We start from the raw sequence: 17,100 nt of genomic DNA on the forward strand, positions 1-17,100 counted from the left end.
TAAGCTTCCTACCAGTGCCAAGACAGCAAGAGCATCATACAAAATTAAGCATCAACGATTACCTGAACAAAGCCTTTTCAACACCAAGAATTCGGAGTGTGGAAGAAGGGCACTTCGCCAAATTTGTAAGACTGCCAGCATGGGAGATCAAGCTAGATCCAAGCATCTCACCAACTAAACACGTCAAGTTTGGGGCTATTTCGTTCATTTTTGTGACCAAGTGATCACTTTAAACCCTAAATCCTAAACCCTGAGATTTTTCTTTCAAAAAAAAAATCTGTTTTCCCTGTTAAAAAACATATACAATGGAGTACAGTTGATGAAACTTGAATTTTTCATAAAAAAAAATTATTAAAAAATTATAAAAAAATAAAGAAAAAACTTGAATTTGATGTAATGAATAACCGTTACAGTGAGTGATGGGAACCCCGCTAATCATTGAAGCCGGAAATCAACTTATAAGAAACCGTATCAACTCTCCGATTGATCAAAACCCACAAAATTTTCCAATGGAAAATCCCCAAATATCTCCGGTTTCAACCTAACGCTGCCGAATCAAAACCCATAAACCAATGCACGCAACGCTGACGTCATCGCTTTGGCGTTGTGATGGCGAATTATGGTGGCGGGTAAAGTGTAAAAATGGTTGTTTGAAATCTGGATGAGAAACATGGGTTTAGAACGGATATAATTTTGGGCTCATTATAATTTTGGGCTATAATATGGGTATAGAAAGGGAATAAACTCATAAAGTATATAACCAGTAGTTGAAGGCTGGTCTCGAGACCTAGTAAATATTTATGGTCTCTCGTTCAGAAATGAACATTTACTATAATAAAAATGAACATTTTTTAACTGAACATATTTTACAATAAATTTGTATTTCTCAATTATTAAATGTTCATTTTCATGTAGTATGATGTTAATTCTTAATAAATAAATGTTCATTTATATATTAGATGTATATTTTTTTTTTCAGTGTCATAGTCTCTTTATTTTATCTTATATTATACTGTAAATGTTTATTTTTATATGTTGCAATGTTCAATTACTAAATGAACATGTACTTACAAGAAAGTGTACAAAATAACATGTGCACTTTTTATTGCATAAATGTTAAACAATAACATTAAAGAGACTATGAAATGATATGTTTATTTTTTACAACTGAAATGTTCAGTTATATAACATTAGATGCACAATCTTTTTTTCAGTTTCATAGTCTCTTTATTTTATTTTTATATTATAAATGTTCATTTTTATATGTTGCAATGTTTAATTACTAAATGTTCATTTTTTTTCTAATAAATGTTCATTCTTTTCTTGTAAATGTTCATTTTTTTTTCTAGTAAATAAACTTAAACAAGGAATATACTTACAATCAATCGTAAAGAAGGGATAAAAAGAACACGCAAAATTATTCAAAAAAAAACTACATTGAATCAAAAAAGCAATAAATTAACTTACATTCATCCAATAATGAAGGAAGAATTGCAGATGAACAATCAGTAGCAAGCTCCATTGTTATTCATAAACAAAAAAATCGAAAAATCTTGAATACCTTGAATATGTAGAAAAATTTAACACCAGAAAACCAAAAAAAAAAAATCGAATATGAACAATGAGAGAGAAAATATTGTAAAAACCAGAAGAGAGAGAAAGGTTGAATTAAATGAAAACAAATACTTTATATATTCAACAAAGGAAACAAATATAGCTAGAAAATAAAATTGGAGATATTAGCTGAAAAAGAAAGCAACATCGTTTAGAGGAAGGATGAGCCAAATTAAGAGTGGACTCCATATTATGAATGTTCATTTTTATATTTTGCAATGTTCAATTACTAAATGTTCATTTTTTTCTAGTAAATGTTCATTTTTAGTAAATGTTCATTTTATTTCCAGCAATTGTTCATTTTTATAGTGCGAGACCAGTTTCATATGACTGGTCTCGAGACTAGGGAAAAATTTGCGGTATATATCGGCTATAATTTTGGGCTCATTTGCCGCAGCGTAAGTCATTCATTTTTGTAAGCTCACTAGTTGGCCTACGAATTTCTCTTTGTTTTTGAAAATATGGCTACGAATTGAATGAATACTCGGTAGTGAACTGTGTCAAGTACTACATAACTACACAAGGCTTAGTTGTTCCTATCATAAATGAACAACTTACTAATTGAGTAATTTAAGGGTATATTTTACGTAATATCCGGATTTTCGAAGGACGCGACCCCCACCCACGGGGGGAGCACAACCGCCTCTGTTTGAGGTGCCCTATCATTGCGTTTCCTGCTGATCTTATTCAGACTCCGAGTGATTCCCTATTCCGTGACTTTCATAGGCCTCTAGGTGATCTTTTACTGGTGCTCTGCCTGAAAATACGAGCAAAGAATTTCGATTAAAAGAAAGGTGTGAAGAACTCAAATGGAAAATCCTTTCATATGAGTCACTCCAAACCCTTATTCCCCCGGGGTCTATTATAAACGTGAGCGCTCCGGAACCTGAAATGCCTATCGACAACACGGAGACTAGTATCTGACAGCGCTCAACCCGAGTCAAAGTCTAAGGCGTCCTTTCATTGTTGCTGATATAGATTCAGAGTCCTAGAGCGAACTACTCATTGCTGTGTTGTCCCAACCCAAAGCGCGTCTCGTCGCGTGAAGGGTCTTATTTTGGGGGAAGGAAGGCGGGGTTGACAACTGAGAAGAGTGTAGGATTCCAGTGGGTCCAGATTTTTGCCTTGGTTAGGCGACAATCATGGTCTTGGTGATTCTTACGATTACGCCGCTTCTTTTTTTTTAGGAAAGGAAGCCCACTCGAGTCAACATCCCTTTCATCATATATACGACGATTCCCCTCGAGATTTTGATACTCTAATTCTGAGATCGAAGTGGAGTTTGGCCTTCGCCCCCGGAGGGTCCACAAGTCTCCGTGTTGTCGATAGGCATTTCAGGTTCTGTAGCGCTCACGTTTATAATAGACCCCGGGGGAATAGAAGTCGAAAGCGCTAACAACGAATAAGCATTCACCAACAAGACCAGACAGACCGGCGGATCGGATCGCCTACTCGGAATGAAAGGGTTGCTTTTTCTGGTCGTCGAGCCTGATCGACCCAACTCTTTTCCCGACCCTTCGGCCTCTCACTTCGTTTTGTTCTTCTTTTCTACCCTTGCTTGAATAAAGACACTCGATCGGCCCGACTTTCTTAAATTCCCACCACCGGATCTTCATCTTTCCGGGTCTGGATTTTTTGCGTTGTTTCCGTCGTTGTGGTCGACGAGGAAGAAAGAAATTAATGAATGTTATTTTTTGAAAATGTATAATAATACACCTACCGAGGCGAAAGCCATGTTTTTTTTCGTTGTTGATACGGACAAGACCCAGCCAGATGATGTCTGCTGGTTGGTAGTGAGAGGATTCTTAGTACCTGCATACTCAAAAGGTAGGAAGCCAAGCAAGGATAAGAGAGAGATCCTATGGTTAGGCCTTGAAGCACCAGAGGGGATAAGGTCCCCGCCCTGTTACCAAAAGCCGTGCTCCGGAAGATTACTAACATTTGTAGTAATTTTGGGGGGGGGGGGGGGGGGAAGGTAAGGCCACTTACTCTAAAGAGTTCTCCTATAGCGCTTTAATATTCGACTTCATCGGATGCTTACTACACGTAAGAATCCTATCTTACTTGGGTTCATAACCGATCTTATTGAATCAGTTGCACACGTGAGGCGCCTCGGGGAATATACTTTTTATTCTTGTACGTTCTCTCTCTTCCCTCCGATTCACCTATCGGCCTATCTTTGTTTCCCACCTCGGATGCTCTTAGTTCCAATGTGTTTTTTTCAGTCCGGGGCTGCTAAGAAAGCGCTGGAAACTCCCAGTCGATGAGGGAAATGGAAAAAGAAAAGAGAATGAACCGGTTTGGAATTAGGTCTTGCTATATTAGGTTTGCATTAAAGTTCCTTAAGTAGACTTCGAGGAATCCATTTTTCTCTCCGTCTGAGCTTTCAAAGATATACCGACCGTCGGTATCTGATGGTCAGATACCGACAGTCGTCTTCTAACATTACCTGCTTTTAAGGGTTTTCTATTAGAAAGTAAAGACTCCTTATACTATCTATAGCGATCCCTATAGAAAGGCTACCCTTTCTTGAGTAGGATCAATCCCCCTCTTAAGGTTAGACTTTGTTCGCTTAGCCTCATCGTCGTTTGGAAGGGAAGTAGACGGTTCCCTGAGAAGGGAGTGGCTACCTACTGGAGCTTCGACCAACCACTACTGGTCAATTCCGCTTTGGGGCCACCCCTTACTCTACCATTATTATAGGGGTATGGGGTTCGAGACAAAGAAAGATCAAGGCAGCATATCAGTTTTTATGCTTGCTTTCACGTCTTTCCCCCTCTTTTTTTTTCTTTAGTTACAGACTAAAGGAAATGTACCTAAGCCGGAGGTTGTGGCGTAGGAAGAGTGTTCGCTGGCTCGGCCTGAAACAACTGTATCTGTCTTTTGTAGAGAGAGAGAAGGGCTTTTTGCGAAAGGCTTTGTGCAACGTCGAAAGGGTCCTAATGTAGTGGGATCGTTCGGATTGTTACAACCTCTAGCAGATGGTGCAAAATTGATTCTAAAAGAACCTAAGAACTTGTACGCGTGCTCCTTCGCGAAGTAGCCGAGCTTCGGAGGCAAGCCAAAAAGATGATTTTCTTTTCCCTCACATCGATGTTCTGGTGAACAACACCGCTGGACACGGGATGCTGTCCTTTATGGGTGCTTTCTCTAGAAGTCATCTCCAACAAAGCAGCAAGTCCCTAAAGGCCAGTCGACAAGTGAAAGAAAGTTAAGGCAAGGGGGGGCTGCTAGAGTACATGCAACTACCTGGTACGGAGTGGAAGAACAAAGGTTCAATGAAGATTCGCCGCCTAACTAAAGCCCTTCTTCCTAGCCTTTTGCGTCTTAGTCTTCATTTTTTTTTGTTCTGGGACATAGATATTCAAGAGGAATGTAGGGATGTTCAAAAAAGATTGATTGCCATGAGACTGTGAAAAAACCTTCTTGGCCTTTAGTGGGCCAGACTTCGCCTTTTTGGCTACCCTTCTTCTATCAACAAACAAGGAAAGGTATTTCTCTCTGCAAGCCTCTTGATTGGACCAGCACGCGTAAAGAAGGCCCTAGAACCCTGTCAGATCAGATTGACCAAATTGAACAAATGATAGGTCAAGATCATGTTGTTCGGAGAATCCCATTCCTAGATTGAATGCGATCAACACGTGGCGGTGCCCTAGGTAGTGTCCCTGTGTCGGAGTTGTCCAAGCGTACTCTTTGATCTTTAGTAAGGGTGGATTAAGCCGGAGCTATAAGAGGAATGTAGCTACAGAGAGTCTCCACTCTATCATGCTTAGGTAAGCCTTAGCCTTAGTACGACCGGTTTCATGTATGATTTCTTCTAACAGCTAGGACTCAGCATTCCCTGTGCTAGTAGTGGCATAAGGACTAGCATCTTCTTTTACTTTATTTAGATTTATTTTTAGCCATTGTTAAATTAGTCTTTCTTTCAATTAATGGGTGATATCAAAAGCTCAGCAATCTGAAGATTATATTTTAAGCTGCTTCAAGTAACGCATCCCATAACCCTTTAGCTCAAAACTAGAATATAGAGAAGTAACGAGACATAATGAACCTCTTAGACTTTATCAATCTTGTCATGGTGCAGTGGTGCTTCATTCTTTCTCTGGACGCCAATGTCAAGACTTTAATCATACTTATGCCTCATATACGAAACATGTATAGAGCTATGTTACTCGGACTTGGCCATTTTGTAGAAAAAAAAACTAGTTTTTAGTTAAAAATGAAGTATTCAAGTAGATAGACACGACACGGCACTCGATTAAAAGTACGAAACACGATCAAAATTAAATTACAATGAAAACACAATGAATTACTCATATCAAATTAAAAGTATGAAACACGATGAAAATTAAATTACAAATTCACAAACACATGGCTGAAGCCTATATTTTGAATCACACCTATACACACTAATTTTCACTGTATTTTTACCTAGCTTTCTAGTATACATTTCACAATATATCAGAAATATATATTTCACTTATAAAAGTCATATGTTAACTCTTTTTTTTGGTATCAATAAGATTAGATAACAAGTTGTTGAACTCTTCATTGGAATCAAATGAAGAGCAAAAAAACAAAACTGTAGTAATCATCTTCGACTTCAACGATACCTCCAGTCAAATCTGTCTACTTGGAAAGGTGGGTAAAGATCTCCACATAAAGGGACAGAATGAGGAATCATAGGGACTGAGTCAACACTACTTCGAGCTTCACCACTAAATCTTGTTCTTGTCCATGACATATGATGATTCTGAATTTCCTGAAGTGGCCGCCTCTGAAAACTATTCTGCTGTTTGGCCTTGTTTGATGCTGTAAGGTTCATGTATCTTGGTTTGCTGCAACTGCTGTCATCTGTTCTGCTTGTGCTGCTAGACACCGGAGTTCTAGAAGCTGATAATGATGATGTAGAAGTTGAGGATTCTTCAGTCAGAAGTTTCGAATTTGGCTCAGAAGAGGTTCGAGCAATATGCCCTACATAATTAGGTCTTCTAACAATCTTCACTTTTTCTGAATTCTGCTCAGACACACTTGAACAGTCGACTCTCAATTTGTTTTGCTTTGAGGAAATCTTAGAGAGTGGAGACATGTATGGAAGGTCACTTCGTACTTCCTCCATCAACCTAGTTTCCCATGGTTTGCTAGCCATCCAACGGTCCAACCAACTCCAACCAAAGCCACACTTATCAAGTTTCGGAGGTTGAGAAGTGGTAAATGATTTGTTCTTCCCTAGGTTCAAATTGGGGCTGCCTCTGAATTGCTGTAATAAGAGAAGGCACAACTTGTAAATTGTCATGCTGATAAAATAGTACTTGTAGTAGGAATTGTTTTCTGCAAATTGTATACCTGTTGAGTGGCAGCGTATGAAATTGCACGTTCTCTCTTGATGGCTGCTTCTTGCCTTGACTGCAGCTTTGTCCTGATTTCATCCGCGCTTCCTCTACTATCACACCATCCTTCCTATAAACAGACAACAGTTTATGTCACTACAAAAACAAACTGTTTATCCAACCAACAGAAAGGATTTCGAAACACCCACAAAAACAACTTTTAAAGGCTGCAGGGGAAGAAATCTTCTGAGTGATTCTTAAGAACCTTTTCTATCCCTGTAACACAGTTCATGTTCACAATTCAAGCATACGACTCGTTATCCATTTACCTCTGCTTCCTTAACAGGATCGGCTTGAAGACTGTCGACTGATCTCAATTCATCCTGTCCTTCAAATGCCATCCTCACTCGGTGGGCCTTGACATGCGCTTGAGCTCTAACAAGTGCTTGCATGCACCTTAGAGTTACTGCAGCTTGCTTCCTTACTAATCGACCTCGAACTATAGCCTGAAGTTTCACAAGGGATTTCAAGGCCCTTAAAGCCCGTTTTGCCTACCAAATCATAGATAAACATACATATCAATATCAATATTACCCCAATACTTTCAAATTAACCTACCGCCTTAATTAAAGTGGCAAGGGAGGACCAAATCTGATTCACTCCCACAATAATTCAAAGGGTATCATAGAAACTTTGCACCAGAACCATATAAAATAAAACTCCAATACTTCAATTTTGCACATAAATAAAGAAACTCCCTCAATTATGTTTCATATAGCACTAACTGGCATAACATAAAGTTTGCATAACAGAGTCAATTCATTTAATGTCATGGATGATACAGTATATGTTGGCATTCATTAGGATTACCAAAAGACTAACTTTAAATTTGTATGCCATGTACGACCATAACCTAAAATCCAACACAACTGAAATTTTCAGTTGACATAAATGATTAAACTCTAGCTAGCTAAAAATCGCAAAACATCAACATGATTTTTCACAAAATTACCACAAACAACTTATTCCTCCCACTTTAAATAAGCCACATTCTATTTTAGTAGAATATCCTAAAATTATAAGTCACAAAACAATAAGTATTCCCACATTACTATCATTTTTTCTAAGATTTTTCTAGTCTCTCAACTCAACAATTATGTAATTTTCAAGCAGAATTCATTTGTAATAACCCCAAATTATAGAATTGAACACAACATACAAGCAAATTATACCAAAAATGCACGAAAAGCAGTTTGAATACGAATAGCAGCCCATTCTTGACGAACGAACAAAAAATTCTTAGAAGGAGCTCGAATAACAGCAGCCATGGCAGCATTAATTCTTGCATCTCCACCACCAGCCGTTGATGTAAAATCAGACGGTTCTGATTGCGCCACACCTTTGACTGATGGATTTTTCCAAAGTCTCCATCTTTTTCGACTCTTCACTTGACCCACTTTCTCCTACAAACAAACTTGAAGATTTAGAAGGAAAACAGGACAAACAAAACCCAGAAAAACAGGAGAGAGAATGTTTAGAAATATGAAATTTTTATAGTAATTTAAACTTACATGATGATCATTTGAGTTGGGTTTTTTAAGATTGATTAAGGATTTTAGCCAATTTGATGAAGCACCCATTTTGAGAAATTCGATGTTTTTTTTTTTTTTTTTTGAGATTTTAAGGTTGGAGTATGTTTTTGTTTGGATTGTTTATTTTTGTGTTTTAGAAGAGAGAGAGAAAGAGTGTTGGGACAATCGAATGGTAGATTTTGAGTTCAAGTAAGAGGAGAGAGAGTGTGAGTGAGTTATAAGAGTGGAGATGTTTGAAATTTGAAATTCGAAAGAGGAAGAAGAGAAGTGTAACGGTAATGATGAGAAGAAGAGGAGGGAAATTGCTTTGCTTTTATTATGCTTTTTCCCTGGACAAGCTTCTTTAATAAAGGAGGATATTAAGGTTAAAAGCTTTTCTCTGTCTTCATTGGCAATTACTCATATCCATCATTAATTTCACTCGTGGTGTTATCTATTACTCGTATGAATATCTTTTTTCGAAAAAAAGTTACATGGAGAAGTAACATGAACTAAAATAACTACGGAGTAACTGTTTAACACTTATATTATCAAGTACACATCTTAATACCATTCCCTCAAAATGAAATAGAAATCCTTATTTATTGACAGTAGTTATTTGAATTCTTTACTCTTCTTATTGTTCAGAATATTAATATCATGGACCCCAAAGCCGGGAACTAGGGGAAGGGTACCTGGAGATTGTTGTAGTCAAATAAATTTTGAAACTAAACAAATCATCAAAGTGGGTTATACTGAAAAACATATACTCTTACTAATTTAAATAATGCAACTCAGATTTCAAGTTGACAACTCCAGTTTGACTTTGCATGAGTATGTTGTATTCTTGTGTGAAGTGAACTGTGTAAATACATGTAGGACAAAACATTTGTGGGATCAAAGTATATAATCTATATATAAACTGTTAGAAGTGGTACAAATGGAGAAACCAACAGTAGTACTAATAATTGTCTGAAATCCCTCAAATTAGGACATAAAAGTGCTAATCCAGTCTTGGAAGCTGGAACTGTGAAGCTGCCAATTCCGTATGCATACTCGGACTCTGCCCACTTCTATGTACCAAGTAAAATGAAAATTGAAACTATTTCGTCGGAAATATGCTGTGACATTGCTAGTGCAAATTACATTGCAACCTGAGAATCAATTCTTCAGTTCGTACACCAATATGAAGAAAAGGTTTGATTTCTTGCATATTGAATTCTTTCACACAAAATCGACAATGTCTGTAAGAGCTTGCAAGCCCTCGGAAAAAGCAATTACAAAAGAGGACAGAAATATCCAAGATTTTTTATGAAAAATCTAGTCGAAACCCCATAACATAATAATTTGATACACGAGCAAACACTGAAGGTTTGAAACCAAACTTTGAAACATTCATCCTCTGTAATTTCTAAAACAAAAACAGATAGAATTTACATAAACAAACTGCTGGTGGCTGAGTTGAATCAAACAAGTAAGAGTCAGAACGATTTACACTCATTCCCAGAATCCAAATTCAATGATAAGAGAGCGTTGAATCCAATTAAACATTCTTGTGACAGAAACTTACATCATTCTCTTATTTGTCATCTTTAGAATCCTTTTTTGGATGGATTGCTCCAACAATGGCCTCAACTTCTTCCTTCACCCGTTCGAATAAATTTGGAGCTTTGATTTCATCGACTGGCGTACTTTCATCTATATCATCACTTGTCCCATGAGTTTCCTTGTGGTGACGTGGAGAGGCTGGTGACTTATGATGAAAAAGTGCTTCAATATCCTCCTTAGTTTTTTCAAAAAAATCAAGACACTTCACCTCCTTCTCCTTCTCTGTCATTAAGAAGCAAACTTCTTAGAAGCAAGCTTTGTAATAATAATAAAAACAAGCTATATCTAACAGCTACAGAGTGGCACGATTCTACAATTGTATCAGAGAAAATCTTCCTATTGTTAATTGTTACCACAACGTCAAATAAGATTCAAAATGTATTCTATGATTGAATTCCATCATAGAAAGATACCCATGCCCTTGTTATACAGCATCAAAAGATCTCAAAGACTTAATTTGTGAATTGCAAAGCCTATTGCACTATGTAAATTCCTTCTGGGATAGATGTAAGAACAGAAGTTCTTGGTGAGCTAAAAGACTATGGAGCAATAGAAAATGTGGAGTTCAACTTCAATTTTCCTTCTTTTGAAAGTGTAATGTAACCTTGTACACAACACTTATCCCATAAACTACGAAGCAATTATAACCACAGATTGACACTCTATAATGACTATATATTTGAACAATTGAAAGTTTGAAGACCTAATTCATAGATATTCGGTAAGAAACACTATCCAACAAAACGTTCGATTTGGACTCTAACTTAGCCTATGATATTCAAGTACAACTTTGTTGTCGCTATGATTCAAAATCTGCTCATATGTATTCTTGCCAACTAGATTCATGAAAACAGCTCTAGAGCAATCCCAAGGTTAAATATATGTTGTTCCTAATATCAGCCTTGCAACTACAGGTACCTCCCTAATTCTAGTTGACTCATCAATCCAATGAGGCCAACAAAGCCGCAGATTGGTTAGCAAATAACAATCAAAGGCGGATATAGAATAAATAGGTTGGTGGGGCACAAACGGATTGTCAATTCAATATATATGTCATTTTATCCGTGTATGATTACGATTCTTCAAGGGCCTCCCAGGAATTCAAAAGGTTTACTATTGATGATATTGTAAGAGTGGCTTCACCGCGCTTAATTGTTGAACTAAATCATCTTTGCTTCTAATTGAGGGTTCTACCCCTTGATTGGAGCATTTCACCTAAATTAAAAGTTAAAAAGGGGAGAAACCCTACAAACAGCAGGATCAATTTATCAACTTTACATCTACCTTATTGTAGGGTATTTCAAGAAAAAAATCACCAATTAATTGATAGAGCAAGTGACCCCATTTTAGTACTTGATTTGGGTTGCTTTCAAATACTCAAGAATGCAGCTGTAAAAATTACGGAGTACCACTTCGATTAATTTGAAAAACAATGAATTCCTAAACTAATCCTCGCCCAAATTTGCAATTTTTTAAAATATAATTAGCTTATAAATCGAGCATCAATCATAATAACATTATATACTAAGAACTGGAAGAAATTAAGGTATTGCAATTCGCAAACAGCAACACAACCCAATCAAGATTCAAAAATTAAACCCAAAAAAATCATAAAATAAATGGAGGAGAATAAGAAATATAATAAAATAAAAAAAAATTGCATACTTGGGTGAGTATCTTCTGTGTTTGATGCAGCAACTGGGTGGTCTGCCATTAGAGAAAATTTGGGTCGAAATTATGTAAGAATGAATGATTAAAGATTAACTCGATGAAGAGCTGTTTAATAAAAAATGGAATTTGGGATATTTTGTAAAGGATTTAGCAAATGGATTAGTTTTGAGACTATTGACAAAACAAAACTGTTGGAATGAGTTGTTGGATACGGACATACGGTGGATTTGATTCGCTGACTACATTTTATTTTTACTTATTCCTTTTCTTTCTTAGGGTCTGTTCTCATATATTTATTTTCAGTTCAGCTCTAATCATTTCAGTTCAATTTATGTCTACTGATATTGCTAATGATATAGAGCCAAATTTCATTCTTTTAAACTCTTATTACAACAACGACAATAACAATAATAATAATAATAATAAATTAATAATAATAATTAATAATAACATTGTATTAATTAGAATAATAAAGAGAGTGGTATACAGTTTGGGGGGTTGGCTCTGTTTAATTTCGTTGCAGCTTTTTCTTTTTTTTTTCTTTTAATTGTGATAATTTTTTACAAAATGTTTTGTGTTCTTTTGTCATAATAATATTTTATTTTTTAATTAAATAGTATATGTTTTAAAAATGTTTTGGGGTTTCATGTTTTTAATATATTTTTCATAAATATTTTAATTATATAGTATATTTTTCTTAAATATTTTAATATGTATATTTGTATATACACATATGTATAATAATAAATTATCAAAGATCACTAATCCGTAGTTAAAAATCACTAATTAATAAGTTCAGCTCAGTTCAGTTCAGTTCAGCAGCTCAGTTCAGCTCAGTTTAGCTCAGTTCAGTTCAGTTCAGTTTAGCTCAGTTCAGTTTAGTTCAGTTCAGCTCAGTTCAGTTTAGTTCAACTCAGTTCAGTTCAGTTCAGTTCAGCTGAACAGGCCCTTATTCACCAAATAATTATAGATAGTTAGATACTCGTATTATTTGATGAATGACTCTAATAATGTTTTTTATTAGTATAAAATTGTGTTTATATGGTATTATTAAATTACAATTTTGTACCAATGAGTGTTATTAGAGTCATTAATAACTCAAGTTATTAAAGGCTGAGAAATGGTCAACCAACTCATATACCGACCCTAATTCAATGAGAGGAAACCCCACATTGGCGCCCTGTGGGTAGCAATTTCAAAAATTGAAAGATTATCCCTATTACACTGAAAGTGGAGATGTATGTGTATGATGCTTGGTTAAATGTACAATGTTAAGGGCCTACTGTGATTTGCTAAACTGTGTTAAACTGAACTGAAGTGAAGTGAATTGAACTGATTGGAGCTGATCTGAACTAAATTGTTTATGAGAGAAGAAAATTAGGAACTGAACTGAAATTAAGCCGAAGAGAATAAGCTCTAAGCCTCTAATCCGCATCATACTAATAATAACTAGCATCATACTAAAAATTGAAAGATTATCCCCTAATAATTGGTGTCATGGGGACTTCATTCATTTACAGCTTTCTCATTTAAACGTTAAAAATGTTATTCAATAACTCATTATAAAAATACTTCGCTAATGACTATAGTCAATGATTATTGACCTATCATAGAAATTTGCCTCTGTTTATGGGTTTCATTTATGGTAATTGGTTTTGACACACCTATTATTGTTATTGATACACTCCACATAAGAGAAATATAGAAAAATGTGCTCTCGCAATAAATGTGTTTAAATCACTTTTTGGTACTCTATACGCCAAAATAAGAGTATTTTCTTCCATCTTCTATCCTTCTATTTTTAAACTTAGAAGTAAAATCAAGTCAATAGAGAAAAAAAGAATAAAAAGTGTAACGTTCGAGTTGACTCGAGACTTGACTCACTTGAACGACGATGTGAAATATGAAGAAAATAGGTGGGAGCAACGAAGAAGAAGAATAGTAGAGCTGCACATATATAGCATAGCATAGCCATGTACTACAGCTACGTTATTTAAAGGTCCATGCAATTACACAAACTGCGGAGCATATGTCATGTCGCTGCTTTCTGAATTCAGCAGTGATTTATCAATATCATTTCCAATCATTCAATCATCTATCCATCCTCCATCCTAAACTTCACTATGTTCTTCACTTTTTCCAAATCTGGCACTGTACAAGTTTAAAGTTCTCCCAATTTGTTTCTCTTTTTTTTGGCCTAATTTAAGCCTCTTTTTGTTTGTAGATAATTGATTTTACATAAGCTGTTTCATTTTGCCCAAATTCTTGTGTTATAAGTTTAAGGTGGACTAATTACAGGCTAACAATTGTTAACATTGGTTATGATCCTGCACGAGATTTCCCCGCGTTCCTTGTACACCTATTTTCTAAGGTTTGTACAGACGCACAGTTGTCAGGTATACAAAATTTCTTCTTACTTGAAAAAATGTGTATGTAATATGGGAAAAATATGCGAAAAAACACAATATTATATTTTTTTCGTTTTATATTATTTATAACGATTTGACATAAAGTAGAGAGAAAAAATGTTTAATCGTTGTAAATAATATGAAACGAAGGTAGTACTTGTATAAATTCAAAGTGTCTGTATATAATATTTTGACATACTCAAAAACGAAATTCAAGCATGTAAAATTGTAAATAGGGTACGTACTACAAGTGCTTGCACTACCTATGCAACCATCCAAGATATTTTTTTTTTTTACCTCTTTTTTTGGAAAAGGTTGGATCACACGTCAGCTGGATAAGTACAGAGACATGATAAAAGTTTACATGTATAAAACCTCACATTTCATTAGACTTCTCAAATACGAAATACAGTGATTAACACATTAACTGCAGCACTACACATAAACAGTATTTTTTTATTAAAAAAAAAAAAAAAAAAAAGGGATCAATAGTCACTCTCCAATCTCAGCCTACTGCGTGACTGAAATGGAATTTCAGAAACTGATATAAAAATAATAAATCCAGAGGAAATAAGTTGCAGCATGCCAGTTTCAAATCAGAATATCTGTCAGCACTATAACCTCTAAAACAACACATACAACTTTCAATATAATTCTCAGTAATGTAGTATTACAAGTCACGTCACATAATTCCATATCTCATAAACCTCAATTTGTTATAAATAATCTCATTTTCTCAACCACTAAAAATAAAGAATTTACCATAATATATATCACAATCCAGTTCCATATCAGGACATATAACAATTTGTCCGAACATCACAGATAGTAGTATGATACTCGGAGTCCTGATTTTATCTCAAATAGCCGAATCTGAGTCCGAGCAACATAGACATTTTTTCTAACAACATAGTAGTGAATATGTACTGCTAATAATTTCTAACAACACACAAAAGATTTTTTTTTTTTTTTTTTTTTTTTTAAAAAAATAAAAAGGAGAAAGAGTTTACTGGAAGAGTACTCCAGTAGGAGTAACAAACTTAATAAAGAAGCTATGCAGAAGGAACCTGCAAAACAGGTGACTGAATCATAAATTGGGATTCAATAAATAAGGGAAGAAGAAAGGATTCTGCAACTGAAGATCTCTTACCTTTTCTAGGAACCAAATAATATAATACAGAGAAAAGGCACTGCAGTCAAGGATCCCTATGCTCTACCTATTCTAACAATTCCAGAGATCTTGTAGGACTCATCCCTATTTTCCCTTCCTTTTCACTTCTCAGATCCATAAATGGCAGCTGTCATTTGAGCCATCTTATTAGACAATCAAACTTTCAAAGCTACCCTAAAAATAAAAAAAAAATAAACTGTCTTTTCTGCAAGTGTGTTGTCATAGATATAAGAAGAGTTATCAGTATATCAGTAGAAAAGTAAATATAAGATACAATCCCTTGTCTTTCAAGCAAACCCCTCTCTCTCTCTCTCTCTCCTCCCAATGCAAGAAGAAAGGCCAGTAAACTTAAGGGTTCTCTCTGGATTTTCAGTGTTTTTTCTTATTGGCAGAAATTTGGGACCTTTTGCATTATTTTTATATATATACTGTATATATATAATGATCATGAAATCATGCATAGCATTGTTCAACTCCAAGTGATCTGAATCATCTTTCACTCTCCCTTTCTCTCTCTAAAAAAGAAAATAATTATCATTTGAGTTTCTGGGAGCAATGAGAAAGAAGTTGTTTAGCACAGTTGTGTTACTTCTGCAAATTGTTGCTTGGGTTCCTGCAACTAGTAGGCTTTTGATTCCAAACCATGATTCTTCTTCTCTGATATCAGGTACCTACTGTATGTTATTTCATCACCATTTTTACTTGTTAAGAAAAACTGCTAGTAACAATAACAGTATCAAGAACTACGATCAACTCTACATTCTGGGAAAATAATTTTGGCACTCCGACTGAGAGAGCAGAGTTTTAATGCTCTGATCATAAACAGGAGTGCCAAAATCAGTTTCCAACATTCCGCTTGTCCCAATCAAACCAAAAATATAATCACCGTTAACTAACATTCTTCCGTGTTCAGGTACTGGTGGAAGTCCAGAGAGTTCACAAGCTCCCTACAGTTCAATAGAGGTATAATCTACCTATATTCTATATATCTACCTCTATGTGTTCTCTTATTTGAATATTAACATCCAATAATAAACATGTTTGCAGGATTTACAGAAGCTATCAGAAGCAAAAAGCTACAGAAACGAACTTGGTTCAAGACCCCCGAATTGCGACCACCAATGTGATGGTTGCAACCCTTGTGTAGCCATACAAGTACCCACAATAAGCGGCGGCCACTTAGGAATACAGTATGCAAATTATGAGCCTGTTAGTTGGAAATGCAAATGTGGGGCAACATTCTACAGCCCGTAACTATTTTTGTTACCCTAAAGTCTAGATATTTATAAGTTTAAAACTTATCTTAAGTTCAGCAAATGCTTTTTTACTCTGTTTTCTATCTTGAGTGAAGTCTAGAGTGCATTTAGCTCTGTACATATTAGGCATTCTATTTGAGATATGAGTCAAATCAATGTAGAAGTATATATTAATCATCTGTACTAAATCAATATTCGAGTTTTCTCAAGGTTTTGAGCAAAAAAATTACATCAATCTTATCATGTCAATTCTATTCTATGAGACGTATAAGTCATCAAATTAGAGGACTCACATTTCCTCCTCTACCTTTCCTTGCTGTCTTGGATAGATTCGATTTGAATTTCACCCACCAGATATCCCTTGTCGTTTGTGCTGATATGAAAGATTCAGCCAAGACTTCATGATGTCGTAAGTCGTAAACCCAATGGCAACAGACGGGACAACTTTGATGTAGTTAATACTCAGACCAG

The 17,100-nt window shown here is 35.5% G+C and overlaps 2 protein-coding genes across 2 annotated transcripts; one reads left to right on the forward strand and one right to left on the reverse strand.

Annotated features, from left to right (window-relative positions):
• Positions 1 to 6,006: 6,006 nt before the first annotated feature.
• LOC145571753 (protein IQ-DOMAIN 6-like) lies at positions 6,007 to 8,890 on the reverse strand. The gene is made up of 5 exons (XM_081630785.1): positions 8,516 to 8,890; positions 8,177 to 8,407; positions 7,274 to 7,495; positions 6,961 to 7,074; positions 6,007 to 6,874 (listed from the first exon to the last, which is right to left on the reverse strand). Exons 1-5 carry the CDS (start codon positions 8,582 to 8,584, stop codon positions 6,218 to 6,220), a joined length of 1,293 nt encoding a protein of 430 aa, XP_081486911.1. The 5' UTR covers positions 8,585 to 8,890; the 3' UTR covers positions 6,007 to 6,217.
• Positions 8,891 to 15,486: 6,596 nt separating this feature from the next.
• Positions 15,487 to 16,657, forward strand: LOC145570140 (EPIDERMAL PATTERNING FACTOR-like protein 2). Its single transcript, XM_081629148.1, has 3 exons — positions 15,487 to 16,040; positions 16,287 to 16,336; positions 16,421 to 16,657. The coding sequence occupies exons 1-3, from the start codon at positions 15,929 to 15,931 to the stop codon at positions 16,625 to 16,627; spliced, it is 369 nt and encodes a 122-aa protein (XP_081485274.1). The 5' UTR covers positions 15,487 to 15,928; the 3' UTR covers positions 16,628 to 16,657.
• The last annotated feature ends 443 nt before the right edge of the window (positions 16,658 to 17,100 follow it).

The sequence above is a fragment of the Chenopodium album genome, chromosome 12 (assembly GCF_948465745.1).
Source record: "Chenopodium album chromosome 12, dcCheAlbu1.1, whole genome shotgun sequence".
Lineage (NCBI taxonomy): Eukaryota > Viridiplantae > Streptophyta > Magnoliopsida > Caryophyllales > Amaranthaceae > Chenopodium > Chenopodium album.

What these genes read in the sequence shown, in the direction of transcription:
- LOC145570140 (XM_081629148.1), top strand. Translation starts at nt 15,929, where the DNA reads ATGAGAAAGAAGTTGTTTAGCACAGTTGTGTTACTTCTGCAAATTGTT. An exon ending in TTCTTCTTCTCTGATATCAG is followed by an intron (nt 16,041 to 16,286) that starts GTACCTACTGTA and finishes TTCCGTGTTCAG; the next exon opens with GTACTGGTGGAAGTCCAGAG. An exon ending in CTCCCTACAGTTCAATAGAG is followed by an intron (nt 16,337 to 16,420) that starts GTATAATCTACC and finishes ACATGTTTGCAG; the next exon opens with GATTTACAGAAGCTATCAGA.
- LOC145571753 (XM_081630785.1), bottom strand. Translation starts at nt 8,584, where the DNA reads ATGGGTGCTTCATCAAATTGGCTAAAATCCTTAATCAATCTTAAAAAA. An exon ending in ATCCTGTTAAGGAAGCAGAG is followed by an intron (nt 7,075 to 7,273) that starts GTAAATGGATAA and finishes GTCTGTTTATAG; the next exon opens with GAAGGATGGTGTGATAGTAG. An exon ending in CATACGCTGCCACTCAACAG is followed by an intron (nt 6,875 to 6,960) that starts GTATACAATTTG and finishes CTCTTATTACAG; the next exon opens with CAATTCAGAGGCAGCCCCAA.